This window comes from Mauremys reevesii, linkage group 18 (genome assembly GCF_016161935.1).
Source record: "Mauremys reevesii isolate NIE-2019 linkage group 18, ASM1616193v1, whole genome shotgun sequence".
In the NCBI taxonomy this organism is placed as follows: domain Eukaryota; kingdom Metazoa; phylum Chordata; order Testudines; family Geoemydidae; genus Mauremys; species Mauremys reevesii.
In genome coordinates, this window is record NC_052640.1 from 8,048,269 (window position 1) to 8,062,343 (window position 14,075).

At 47.0% G+C, this 14,075-nt stretch overlaps 2 protein-coding genes across 7 annotated transcripts; one reads left to right on the top strand and one right to left on the bottom strand.

Annotated features, from left to right (window-relative positions):
* Positions 1 to 661: 661 nt before the first annotated feature.
* Positions 662 to 9,952, bottom strand: RILPL2 (Rab interacting lysosomal protein like 2). The gene is made up of 4 exons (XM_039504534.1): positions 8,255 to 9,952; positions 7,075 to 7,226; positions 3,584 to 3,694; positions 662 to 1,873 (listed from the first exon to the last, which is right to left on the bottom strand). The coding sequence occupies exons 1-4, from the start codon at positions 8,591 to 8,593 to the stop codon at positions 1,843 to 1,845; spliced, it is 633 nt and encodes a 210-aa protein (XP_039360468.1). The 5' UTR covers positions 8,594 to 9,952; the 3' UTR covers positions 662 to 1,842.
* A 603-nt stretch (positions 9,953 to 10,555) lies between these two features.
* SNRNP35 (small nuclear ribonucleoprotein U11/U12 subunit 35) lies at positions 10,556 to 13,927 on the top strand. 6 transcript variants are annotated; one of them, XM_039504419.1, is made up of 2 exons: positions 10,556 to 10,706; positions 11,675 to 13,927. In XM_039504419.1, the coding sequence occupies exon 2, from the start codon at positions 11,678 to 11,680 to the stop codon at positions 12,485 to 12,487; it is 810 nt and encodes a 269-aa protein (XP_039360353.1). In that variant the 5' UTR covers positions 10,556 to 10,706; positions 11,675 to 11,677; the 3' UTR covers positions 12,488 to 13,927. The 6 variants fall into 6 exon arrangements, with proteins under 6 accessions (XP_039360353.1, XP_039360351.1, XP_039360354.1 ...); XM_039504417.1 differs by having other exon boundaries at positions 10,609 to 10,752; XM_039504420.1 differs by having other exon boundaries at positions 10,646 to 10,706; positions 11,357 to 13,927.
* Positions 13,928 to 14,075: the final 148 nt, after the last annotated feature.

Sequence of the window (14,075 nt, forward strand, 5' to 3'; positions counted from 1 at the left end):
TGAGTAGATCTTACCACCTTTCCTCCCTCCCACCTGCTCACCTAAATTGTTATCCTAATAGTAGCATGCCTCTATTGAATTAGAAATGTTCATGAAACACTTCCAAGTAACAGGAAGGCATGGTGGAGTACACAGACCTTTGTGGCAGAGCTGTACTTTAATTTTGTTAGCACCAGCTGCTGATGTGGTGGCTGTGTTACAAATAGAATAAGACTATTTTTGGATGTGTTGGCCCAATAGACTTTTTCGTACTTGATAGAATCTCAGTTTAATTAGCCCTCAGACCCAGAAGGGTTATACAAGAAGCATCCCCGATGTTGGGGTGTAATGTTTTGAAGATGGCAAACCCTGTGTGACAATTCTCTGCAATGGATGGGTATCCCATATAGACAAATCTTTCCAAGTTAGGCATCTTTGATATTGCTTTACTAACATTCTGTTACTAGTGAACACATTTGAAAATGACACTGCTGGTTTTCCACCTTCTGTGCAGCCATATTAACCGGCATTCTTTGTTACTAAGTATAGATATACTATATACATCAACTGACCTATATTCTGCCTACTGAAAGCATATAAAAGGGAATAAAAGGAGATCATAGAATTCACTCCCTTTTGAAAGGGAATAAGATTATATTCTTGGGTCTTTTAATTTTTCCTACTATTTACATGTCTAATCAGCCTCATATCTAATGCTGTTAAAATAGCTGTTGTCTTTCTAGATGTAGATGTTAGTACAAACCTCAGAGATACTAATTATCTCCCCTACACACCTACCTTCCATCTGTTTGACCTAAATGCATTTAGTAGTGGATTGCAGCTAGATAGGAAAGTTAATTCCCTTCTCTGTTCTGTATATGCAGCTCATTTAGTGTCTGCTTTTTTAAATCAATGATTTTCCCAAAACTAGAATTCTCTCAATTTTTAGTGTTTTCATTCCCATTCAGTACCTATGAGGAGTCAGTGTTGAATGTGCTATAGCTCAAGAATATATTTATTGCCTTTGAAAGGTTCCAGTACTAACTGAAGTCCTATATGTCCACTGAGCAGGATGAACATATGTAGTAACAGTGTTAATAGTCTGCTACAACTTGCTTTACTTTTGACCTGAAGGATCACCCCTAGCCATGACTGTTCTATATCCATGGTCTAGCCAATTCCTGGCTTGTGAGTCTACCACTAAAGGCGTCAGTTACTCCCAGTTATAGTAGTCTCGATGGTAGGCATTAGGCTGCTGAACAGAGGACATCAAACTAATTTAATACAAACCACAAGACAGCCACCACCTGGGCAACTTCCAGTTTGCTTCAGCTTCTAGGTTGCTTTAAGATATGGATATTTCTGGTGTCAATCACTGCACAACAAAACTCACTTTAAATTTAAATGCAAATGTATTTTTCTGTCTTGGTAATTAGTTTTATGAACACTTTTTTTGTAGATAGTGTAACTCTAGCAAAATGTCAGCAAGATCATTCTAGCCTTTGAGAATCCCCTAGCCCAAGCAGTGAGATGTGAGTGGAAAAACTAATATTCTTTCTTCCGTAGGCTGTCTTGGTATGGTTCTTCGAAAGACTGAATATCGCATATTAAAAGTTTTATTCCATACCCCATCTGCCTGGATATGTCTAGGGGAAGTCTGCCATCCTTTACAAGAGGAGAAAACATTTATTCCTTAATACAAACACTGTAAGAAATGTTATTTAAAAAAAGCAAAATCTGGAAGTATTATACAAATACATGTTCTTGAGATGTGGCCTGTTCTGTACAGTGAAACTGATGCTTTTCCTTCAAATGCTTCTTTATATGCTGCAACTTCTGGAGCAGAAGTGGCTAAATTCTCATTCATATTCGTTTTCCATATTTAAAAGAGAACCTAGAGCAAAAAGAGGAGAGGGGGGTGGAAGTGTCTTACAAAAAGGAAAGGCTACAACCACCAGCTGAGCCTGTCCTGCTAACACACTGGGCTGCTCTCAGGAGCTATAAGCGCAGGGCTTGAGCAGGCTCCCGCTGCATATAGCCACTTGAATCCCATCACAAACAGACCTTGGGGGATAGTCAGGACGCTATACAATGTGGAGATTCTTAGTGTACTCAGAGGGGAGGCAATGGCCTCCTACAGCTTAGGAGAGCTTAATAATTAGCTCTGAAAGGCTGGCAATTTTTGGACCAAGAAGGCAAAATCCAAGACCATAAATAAATACTATGCATTTCCATGTGTCCCCGGGCTGAGACCGTAACTGAAGGCTTGTTTGTGTAGCAAGGATTACTTGGAAAGTCTTTGGCCTCATAGGGTGCTTTTCACAGGCACGGGGCAAAATCACTTCTCCCTTTGCTGTTGTGCTAGTATGTGAAGCAACCAGCACTGTCCAGTGAATGGCTTATACGGCTCGTATGCAGGAGAACTGGGTTCGCTCCCTGTGTCATGCTGTGACCTCAGGCAAGTCACTTCATCTGTGCCTCAGTTTCCTTCTCTCTAAAATTCTGATGCCCACCTTTATAAACCACTTTTGAGTTCTACACCTAAAAGGTGCTATAGAAGTGTTAAGTTTTTACTGTTATTTTGATGCAGCGTATCAGGGGTGCTGCACTGATATAAAGTGGTCTGAGACGTAGTTTTCTCTAGGAATATGAAACAGTGAGATCTGAAAGCTGGGCCATGTCATTTAAGTGGTAATTTCCCTCTAATTTTGCAAGAAGTATTCAAGGATTTGACCTGGGACCATTCTTAAGAAACCCTTTCCTCCTACAGGCACTCCTACTAGTTAAAGAGATTGTGTCCGATGCCTTTTAGTTAACACTGTTTACACAAAGCATTCATCCTGTCTGTGTCTAATTCAGACTATTCCTGTCATGAGATTAACTCACATAAAAGTTAGCTGCTTCAGTTATTATTTTTACCATCTTATCAGAGAAGAGCTATGCCAAGCTGCAATTTGAACCAGTCAGCCTCAGACACCAAAGCAGAAGCACTCGCAGTTGAGCTATAAGATCATTGTCACTATTTCTAATGCTTATGCCATCTTTCCAGGCCTCCTGTCACTAGTGTGCATTGCAATGTGTGTTACAAAAAGAGTTAACTGTCCTTGTTATCAATGGAAGGTATTGTCTTTCAGTAGTCTGGAAACACTACAATGTAAGAATCTGGGTATTACTGTAGCCCCTTGATACCTTACTGTGCTAGGTGTTGTACAAATACACAGTAAAAGAGAGTTCCTGCACTGAAGAGCTTACAGCCTAAATAGACAAGACAAACAAAAGGTGGGAAAGGAAGTAGAAGCACAGAAAGGTGAAGTGATTTGCCCTGAGGTCCAAATGCAGGTCAGTAGCAGAGCTGGAAATAGAACCCAGGCTGCTGAACTCCCCAGGCAGTTCACTATCCACCAGCCCACACTGCATCTCAGTGGTAGACTTCTGATGCTACCAAATTCTGGCTAGCTTCAGGAGGAGGTTTGCCAGCTTCAGGTTCTAACAGCCGCCCTTAATTTTTATAATGGGGAAGGGGGGTGTTTGTGAGGGGAGAACAAGTATCCAATCAAGTCAGCCCAGCACTATAAAGTGCTGCAAGAGAAGCGACAATACTTACAGACGCTTTATGATTGTTTTCTCTTCGTTAGATTTGCTTGAGCCAGAACTGCAGACAGTGGATTCCTTTTCCATTGGCCCAGCCTGGTCCTCCCTCTGTGAAATGATGCCACTAGCAAACGAGGGAGATGGGAATTTTGTTTTTAATCTGTGCTACACCTCTCCCCTCCCCCACACCTCCATTGTGCATATTGAACCCTTTCTTAATTCTGGCAGCATGTGGCATCTGAGCACATGATGTCAAAATACCCTGCTAACGTTTGCAGCACTGTCACGTTTGCTGGCTGTGGTGTCTTTGCACCTTTCCTTTGTGTATAGGAATGTTGTACTCGTTTTAGTTTGTGAAAAAATGCTACTAGGAACTGTTCTGTGCTGGTCTGTAAATCTAGGGCATGCACAATGCAGCCAATATTACGTCTTTATTAATGTAGGCCCCGATTCAGAAAGCTCTTAACTTGTGCTCATGTCCCACTGAAGTCAAGTGGTGTGTAAGTGCTTTCCTGAATAGGAACTCAAATTTCTCTGGACACAGTTAAACTGGACTAATGCTAATAGTGAATCACTCTTAGTTTAATTGTGCACAGTAATTTAGCTTAGATGTAATGCAGTTATAACCCTATCGGCCCCAGGATATTAGAGAGACAAGGTGGGTGAGGTAATATTTTTTAGTGGACCAACTTCTGTTGGTGAGAGAGACAAGCTTTCGAGCCACATGGAGCTCTTTCCCAGACCTGAAGATGAGCTCTGTGTGGCTTGAAAACTTGTCTCTTGCACCAACAGAAGTTGGTCCAGTAACAGATATTACCTCACACACCTTATCTCTCTAATTTAGTTTAGAATATTTTGATAAGAACCCCACTGATAATTGTTAGAAGCTTAAATAGCTACAGATGGAGTGTTATGTAAAGATTTAATATTCAGTGAGAACTGATTTTAATCCTATGTTGCATTTGTAAAGCCCCTTCCATCCAAAGATCTCAAAGCATTACATTCCAAGCTTGGTTACACTGGTGCAGAGCCAGGTATCTCCAGCACAGTCACTCAGATTTACAAAGGTGTAACAGCAGATTCTGGTCTGAATCAATGAAGGTCCACAAGACCCCTGTGAGGCAGATAAGCGTCACCTTCCCCATGTTACTGGAAATGTTCACTGGGCTATAGCTGCACCAGTGCAAACCCCTACTCTAAACAGGCAAAGCTACAATTTGAACCAAGGCTACTTCCCCTACTTGGGACTGGGATAAGCTTCACCAGTGCAAGCCCTGACTACAAGCATTGCTGGCCTGTATTAGGGCTTTGTACGCCCAGGCAGAGGGTGCTTAGTTCTACACCTTCACAGCTATCACTGCACTGACCTAGCCTGATTCTGCTTCTCTTGAGATGTGAGGGGATCAAAGCCCACAAGATGCAGATAAGCAATGCTGTTCAACGTGGGCATTGACACATACTCCTTCAAAAACACCCGAGACAAACACACATCTTTAATAATACACTATCCAGCCACTAAAACATTCTCTGTGAGTCTTAAATTTAGGATGTGACGTTTTGTGCTATACACGTGCTATATAGCCATGTATATAGAAGTATACTCATGAAATTCTAAAACATAATTTTTATTTAAAAGGTCCCATATTTATACTACTTTGTTTTATATCTGATGCCTTCAGTCGGGTTTTTCAGCACCCTGGGCACTTTGTTAGGAGGTTACCATGTAAATCAAATTATTATTTTTCCTCTGATTCACTTGGATTGAAATCCATTACTGACAATACGGGTTGGTAGTTAGAGCCCCACAGCTCATGATCCACTTATGAATTAAACATTCACATGGTTAATTTGTAACTTGGATTCCAACTGAGCTGTGTTAGGCCACTGGAGACTCAAGGGCCAATGGAGCCATTAATGTGTGACTGAGCTAACTTAGTGTCAACCGAGCTGGGGGAGTGGGTCCTTAACTGCATTGCTGGCAGAACTGCTGTTTGAGTGGGCAGGTCTGAAACTAGCTTCTCAGCTATAACTTGCATTATGCATGCCTGTTATGGAAGTGTACTCGGGATGGATTTATTATTATTTGTATTACGGTATCACGGGGGGCCTCAACTGAGACCAAGGCCCCATTGTGCCAGGCACTTTACAAAGGGCTTGTCTACACTACCCGCCGGATCGGTGCCTGTCCCAAACAGCTTATGGTTTAATTAGTCATGCCAGACAAAGGGTGGGAGGTGAAAACAGAACCAAAGAAAGATGATGTGATTTGCCCAAAATCACACAACAGATCAGTGGCAGTGCCAGGAACAGAATCCAGGTCATCTGAATCAGGGCCCACCCTAGACCAAATGGTGCTCCAGGCGAGGAGCATCTTCGGCGCCCCCCTTTTGTTAAACTTTTGAATATCTTATTTTTTGCTGCATTTTTAGCCCATTTCGCGACTTTGATGCATGATTTATCCCTGTCATATAAGACAATAAATGTGCATGCTAGGATCTGTAAATCTGTATTTATTCAGGCCATACATAAGCAAATATGGAATACCTGAGCCATGTTACTTCAAACATTCTATGTTCCCTTTTGTCACTAACAAAAATAGCACCCCGAGCCCAGTGCCCCCGCCCCCGACGCCTGCACTCCAGGCAGTCACCTGGGTCACCTGCCCTGAACTGACTCCTTATCCCTGGGTGAGTTTTTTGTAGTATGTGCCTTACTCAGTCTTTAGCTGGGGGGTCTAACAAAATATGCACTTTCATCCTGAACAATGCTAAAGTGCTTTACAGCTATACATACAGCACCACTGAAATGCACACATCTCTGAGATGAAGGGTGGTAAATAAACTAGCATGCATCAGTCTGCACAACAGGAGAAGGGAAATTTTAACTAAGGCCAGCACGGAAACCTCTTATGGCAAGTGGCATAGGATACCTACATCCTGGTTTTCATCAAAATGCACGTGTGCAATTACTATGATTGCATGTGCGAATGAGGTACTTGCACTCACACATGGCCGGCCAGTCATACCTACACACTGGATTTGTGTGCCCAAATTCCTACTTTGCACACACAGTTGAAGTAACTGCCTGAGATGTTGATGTGTGCAATTGCACGTGTTTTTAACTCACACAGAGCAGGCAGAACTTCAGTTTTAAGGTTGATTTATATAGAAAATTCCTTTTGAAACCCCACTCCCTGACCCCTCGCCGCCTGTCTGTTTAGCCTTACACTGTAAGCTTTTAGGGGCCAGGATGTCCCTTCTTTTTTTATTAATAATAATATATATTGTGATGGGGCCAACCAAGAATAAGGTCCATTGTGCTAGGTGCTCTATAACCACAGAGCCCCAAAGAGTTTACAGTCTTGTATACCTGGACACTGCCTAGCACACTGTGGATGCTACAGCAAATATATAACAACACTAATCTCCCCTGAAATGATTCCCACATAATAAACAGGTGTTATAAACAGGGGCTCTTTGCTGACTGGATGACCTAGTGATCTACCTCTTATAGCACTGTAGCTCCTCTTGTGCAATAAGGAGTTGTGCTTTCAGATGGTTACGTTCCTGCAGCACATCTCTCAACTCCTGCAACGTGAACCGTGGACGATTTGGATCTGTGAGATCTATTATCATTTTGTCTGGTCCAAGGCTCAGCTGTAGAACAAAGGGCAACAGTTTAAAAACCAAACAACGGTAAGGACGCCACATGCCCAGATAACCCCCGAGCAGCTGTCAGGCTGTACCTTAGACAAGGAATCAGCTTTATCAGTCAATAGTAATTTCCATGATTTATAGACATTACAATCTTGATCTTTCATACCATGTAGATGCAAAATAATTATTATTTGTATTTCAGTAGCGCCTGCAGGCCCCACTATGCCAGGTGCTGTATGCGCATAGTAAGACAGTCCCCACCCCAAAGAGTTTACCTCTAAACTTGCAAAGGAAGTGCTGTTATCCCCATTGTAACAGACAGGAACTGAGGCCTAGAGAAATTAAGAGACTTGCCTGTGGTTGCAGAGAGAATTTGAGCAGAGCTGAGAACTGAACCTAGCTTTCCTGAGTCCCAGCTGAGCATCTAAACCACAAGGTCGTTCCTCCTCTGATACACCTAATTTGCACAAACACAAGGATTTCACATGTGTGCAAATGGCTAATTAGGTGCGTTTGTGTGAGCAATTGTATGTAAAAGACAGATGTGCAATTGTACATCTACACTACATGAAAATCAGGGCCTGGATGTCTGAACTTCTCTCTTTCAGCATATTGATTCTCTTCAGACAAAACCATGCCCTGTACCTAGAGTACTACAGGACATTGTACTGTAACACTGTAGGTTGTTGAGCCAGAGCCAGTCTCTGCTTGGGCAGCTGGATCAGGAACTTCAACAGGGATGAAAAGTAAAACTTCTCCAATAGGGCCTGTCCACACAATGGCTTGAATCATGCTAGCAAAAGTGTTTTCCAGTGTGTGGTGCTAGAATGGCCTCCCAGCGGAGCGGGATTTTTGATGTTGAGAATTCTGCTAGCCTCAAACTGCCTATGCCCACAGCAGTTTCTCAACAGGCCAAACTGATGGACATGCTCTGCCAAACATCACTAGTGTAAAGTGTGGTTAATAAAACCCCACGCCGCCACAATACGGAGATCAGTTCCTGAGGCTGCACCTGCCCTTTTACCTACCTGCTCTGCATTCCCTGGGGGACGCTCCTTTCTGAGTCCCTCCACCTCCTTTTTGAGATTGTCTCTTTCCATCTTCAGCTCCTCCACTGTCAGGTTACTCTCATTCACCAAAGCTTCCAGCATTTCCAGAATCCTTACGATCTTGAACTGCAACTGGGCAGCCCTGGTGGGCACCTCCCCCTGGGGCTCGCTGCTTATTTTCAGGATCTCCCTGCCCACTAGGTAGGAAATGTCATAGACATCCTCTGCTGTCAGCTGGAAGGGGCTCTTCTCAAAGGCGCTTTCAGGGCCAGGCTCCTCCTTCTCCTCTCCCTCCTCTTGGTGCTGATGATCCTGCATGGCAAGCCCCAGTGGACCGTCAGGAGAGAGCTGGTTCCAGACCTGCTGCTGCAGTTGTCGCCTGCCACACTCAACAACTTCCTTCCTCCTCTTCTGTGAAACTTCTTAACCTGTGACCAAGTCCCCTCTGCCTCCAGGGGAAGCTCCTGGGGGCCAATCAGATAACCCGGCTGGGAGGCTAGGGTGGGGCTAAAAGGGTAACAATGTAGCCATGTGGGAAGTGAGGCCGGCACGGGACAGCTTCCCTCCTGGCTGCTGCAGTGGCCTCTACTCTCATTCTTAGGCAGTGTCCAGGAGGAGACAGAGCTTGGCTGCAGGGTGATAGGCTGTGGGCGTGTGTTTCATTGCTGGTTGTGCAGACAAAACTACCCAGCAGACTCAGTCTCTGTCGCAAGAGGCTGGCATGGGAGTGATCTGTGGTGAAGTAATGGGTGGGAGGCTTTTGCAGGCAGGCAGGATAGATGCTGCGAGGGCAGCTGGAGACATTTCCCATTGCATTTTGCAGGAAGAACTATGACAAAGCAAGTCCTGGCCAGGGTGAAGCGTCTACCCTCCCTGGGTAAAGTTTGCAGTTTCCATGGAGACGCCTCAGGAGGGGGAGGGACTCTGAAACACTCCTGGGTAGGGCCAGTTCCCCACCCACACGCCGCAGGAGGTAGGGGCCCCTTATCACAGAACCAGATATTCAGCTCAGTCTCCAAAAGCAGGGGCCAGAGCTGCTTTTGGGATTAAAAAGCCTCCCCCCCCCCCGCGGCTTTGCATTGTGCACCCTCTCCGGTCACTACAACTCGATTCGGATTTGAAGGTGGATTCCGCTCTCCGGATCCGTAGCTCTGCGGCATCTCCTCCCGTGCCACAGCTAAGCCAGGCGGGGTTTTGCGGTGCTGCTCGCACGCCCCGGCACTCCCCCCATGGCAACAACAACTGGCAACTGGCAGGGGAAGCGGCTCTGCTCCAGGGTCACTGCACAGCCCCTGTTGTCTTAGCCATTGCACAGGGCAGGGGAATAAAAAGCAGCCAGGCTTGTTGGTCTGCAAGGAAGGACTCTGGCCAGGAATCACTATTCTGGTTGGGGGTGGGTTACTGTGAATTGGAAAGGGTCTTAAAAACCCGGCAGGCTCCTGCAGCTCGCTGCCTCCCCGGAGCAAGGGACTTAGCTGCTGGCTGCAGCCTGCCCCCTCCAGCGGAGAGCGGGTGTCAGCAAGCAATCCCATCTGCAGCCAGCTTCCCTCCAGCAGGGGATCAGATATTAAACTGATAAGAACAGCTATAACTTATAAGATAATATTTGTACTTCATGGTCCAGGAGACACAGACAAGGTTTTCCTCTTGGGGCCAAAAGACCAAAAACATCAAGACACTTGATCACAGCCTTCCATAGGCCGAAAAATTATTTTCAGGCTCGATCTTAGCTCTGAGGAGCCAAGAAGCGATATGCATCTGCAGCCAGTCTCCTCCAGCAGGGGGTCAGCAAGGCAAACCCATCTGCAGCCAGTCCCCCCCCCCGGGGGTCAGCAAGGCAAACCCATCTGCAGCCAGCCCCCCCCCAGGGGGTCAGCAAGGCAAACCCATCTGCAGCCAGCCCCCCCCCCAAGGGGGTCAGCAAGGCAAACCCATCTGCAGCCAGCCCCCCCCCCCCAAGGGGGTCAGCAAGGCAAACCCATCTGCAGCCAGCCCCCCCCCAAGGGGGTGAGCAAGGCAAACCCATCTGCAGCCAGCCCCCCCCCCAAGGGGGTCAGCAAGGCAAACCCATCTGCAGCCAGCCCCCCTCCATCTTAGCAAGGAACATGCATCTGCAGCCCGCTCCCCTCCACCGGGGCGGGGGGGGGGGTAGGAAGACAAACGCATCTGCCTTCCTGCAGCGCCACATTCCGCGGGCTTGGCCCGGCCGGGGCGCAGCGCGGCGCCTGCCCGGAGCGCGCTGCCCTCGCACAATTCCCGCCCCCGGCGGCGGAGCTGCGCTGTGCGCAATCCTCCCCTCCCCGCGCGGGATTTTGCTACGTGGAGGCGCCTGCGGTGTTGCGCGCACGCATCGTCCCCTGGCGACGGGAAGCCGGCGCGGCCGCCGGGGGGGCGGGGCGACGCGCGCCCGGGCCGCGGCGGAGGAGAGGCGGTGAGCGGGCGGGCGGTGCTCGGTGTCCCCAGGCCCGGCCCCTGCAGTAAGGGGGCGTTAGGGGTTTATATGGGGGGGGCTGTTAGGGGAGGTTCAGCCCAAGAGCTGGGGGCGGGGGGGGGATGTGCTAGGCCTGGGAGGTGGGGGGAGGGGTGTGCTGACTAATTTCGGGGACTCTGGCGGGAGCGGGGTTGAGCGTCCCCCGGGTTTTTGGCGGCGCGTGAGGCCCCGAGGGGAAGCTAGGAAGGAGCCGAGCGGGCTGCTGGGTTGTGCACGCTGCAGCGGGCACAGGGGCGGAGGCTGCAAAGCCCAGCTGCGGGCTGAGATGGGCTCAGAAGCACGTGGCCTGTGCGCCCCCCCGGAGCGGCCTGTGGGAGGCATCCGGCCCCTTTCTACACTCGCTTAAAAACACCCACTACCAGAGCATCGGGAGGATGTTCCCCTAAAATACATCCAGGTAATGCAACACTTCCTCCCACACCAGGAAGCAAATGCTCCCCATCTCCATAGTGAGTAAATCGCCTTCCACAGGGGACTCGAGCTTGGGGAAGTCTAGCTGAAAAACGGATTCCAATGGAGTTTGTTTTAATTAATCTTATAAGGGATTCTTTGTCATTTCTGCAAAGTCTAATTTTTTTTTTTTTTTTTAGCGAGGATGCAGGATGTCTAGGGTTTTCTGCGCTCCTCACGGCCTATCCAGGAGGCGTGCTAGCACATAAATCTGTGCTAAGAACTGAACTCTCTGTGTCCTAGTTTTCCCATCTGTAAAATGAGAATCAGCCAGCGGTGGAGTGTTGTATGTTCATTCATGTTTGTAAAGTGCTTTGAGATCCTGGGATGGAAAGTGCTATAGGCAAATGCCAAGTATCCTCATTAACTGCGTCTTCCAGTTCACCTGTAGTAGTGAATGTTTATACAGAATGTTAGCAGTGATGCTGGAGTGTGTTTGATGTTTGTGTTCCCTCTAGAAAATGAACGAGTGGGCGCCCATAGCGAAAGACTATGACCCCCTTAAAGCAGGGAGCATTGATGGCACAGATGAAGAGCCCCATGACCGTGCCATATGGAGGGCCATGTTGGCACGGTACGTACCCAATAAGGGGGTTATGGGAGATCCCCACCTCACTCTGTTTGTAGCAAGACTGAATTTACAAACCACAGAGGAGAAGCTGAAGGAAGCCTTTTCCAGGTATGGAGACATTAGGAAGATTCGTCTGGTTAGAGACTTGGTCACGGGTTTTTCCAAGGGCTATGCGTTTATAGAGTACAAAGAGGAACGAGCGCTCTTGAAAGCCCATAGAGATGCCAACAGGCTGGTTATTGACCAGCATGAGATATTTGTGGACTTCGAGCTGGAAAGGACCCTCAAAGGATGGATCCCTCGGAGACTTGGAGGTGGTTTTGGAGGCAAGAAGGAATCTGGGCAGCTGCGGTTTGGAGGGCGGGACAGGCCTTTCCGAAAGCCCATCAATTTGCCAACTATGAAAAGCGACTTCTATGGAGAGGGGCCAGTGGAGAAAAGAGAAAGGAGCTGGTCTCGTGAGGGAGCGAGGGACTGGAGAGCGAGGGACCGAGACCCCGAAAGGAACCGAGACAACAGATGGCTGGAAAGGGAGCGATCGTGGGCTTGGGGTGAAAGCAACCGGGAGAGAGAGCGGGATTCCAAAGAGGAAAGGAGCAGAGGAAGAGACAGGAAGGACAGAGAGAGAAAAGACAGGGAAAGAGACCGGAGCAGGGAGAGAGACTCTAAGAAGCAGAGAGATGATGACAAACATCGGTAGAAGAAAGTGTCTTTATTACAAATAAGCTGAACATCCATGAACTGTGGGGAAGTTTACAGCCAGACCCTTCCAAAAGGTACTGATTCAAACAACCCTGAACTGTGGTCAGGTTCTAATCCAGGCCTGGGCCAGCCTCTGGCTTAAGAAAGCTATAGGAACAGATTCAACCCGTGGCTTTACTGCATGCTTCCAACCTGCAAGGAACCCTGCTAATCTCCTGGAACTAGATCCTCAGCAGGTGTAAAGTTGGATAGAGCCACTGTCTTCAGCAAAGCTGCACCAGCCGAGCAGCTGACCCGTTGTCTCTGGTTTATTGTCCTTCAGGTCATTTCTATGGTGGTTTTGCCAGAAAGAGGGGACAATGACTCCTGCAGTAACCTGCACCTGTGTTGAGTTGTGGATCTCTTATTTACAGAGCTTTTGTTCTCTGTCTCATGTATTATGTGGTATCTGCCCTTTCTTTGGTTTGATTCCCCACCCCCACCTTCTTAAATGTAAAATGTTCTTTGTGTGCAAGCAAATCTTCCTGTGGGTGTATTCTAACCATGTGGTGACTGTCTCCTTTCTTTCCGGAGGTCAGGACTGTAGCAGGATTCCTTAACATGGTTCAATTATACAGGCAAGGCCAACATCTCTTATAAACAGGAGAGAGCCCCAGTTCTGTTATGACATGATCCCCCTTACTCAGTAGTTTACCTCTATAGATGGGCCCTTATACTGCGTTAGATTCAGCATAGCCCTCCCCAGCTCATGCAGCTTGGAGCTGAGAGAGCTGCAGCTGGCATTGGTATCAATAGTCCCAGCCTTCCAGATATTGACAGGAGTCCTACAGGAAAAAGAGGAGAGCCAGAACTGGGCATTCACAGCAAAAGTGTTAGAAGGCAGATCTTAGGACACAGCCAATTATTTTATTTGTTGCTCTTCAGAGGTTTTCTTTACGCAAAGTCTCACTAATGTGTTTTATAGAGCGGGGAGGAGGGGTAGCAGGATCTGGGAAATAACGAAAGCATTGGAAAGCACAGAGTATTGCATTTACTGCCTCTGATGATCTCGGGCTCTATGTAGTTTCATTTCTAAGAACATTAAGGAACCAGTAATCACTGTTTGCTGTGGGTTCTCTATTATACTTTGCTGCAGGGAGACCCAATGGAATGTACAAGTTGTACGTACCTATGAAAATAAAAATGAAATGTTTAAAAATTTTTTAACCACATGATACTTGTTGGCATTCTGTAAGGAACACCAGACTTACAGATGTGCCTGTATTCACACCTAATTCAGTGGGATGTAAAATGAAATGTGTGCCCAGGCTTCTTGGCTATTCAGAGAATGGCTTCTTTGTATATCAGACAGCCCGGTCCTTAAATATTTCCTATATATGCTGTGTGCTCATATGACAGACTGATGAAGTCACCTATTGAAGAAATATCTGTAAAATCATCATCTTTGGCTTTTGCAAATGTTTCACACAATATAAAATGAATAGGAAATGATTCAGCTGCTTGAGAGAGATGGGGATAGACATAATGTTTAGAAATAGTGTTTTTGACTGGTATTGGGTGCAATGGAGAAATATGCCTTAGAAATC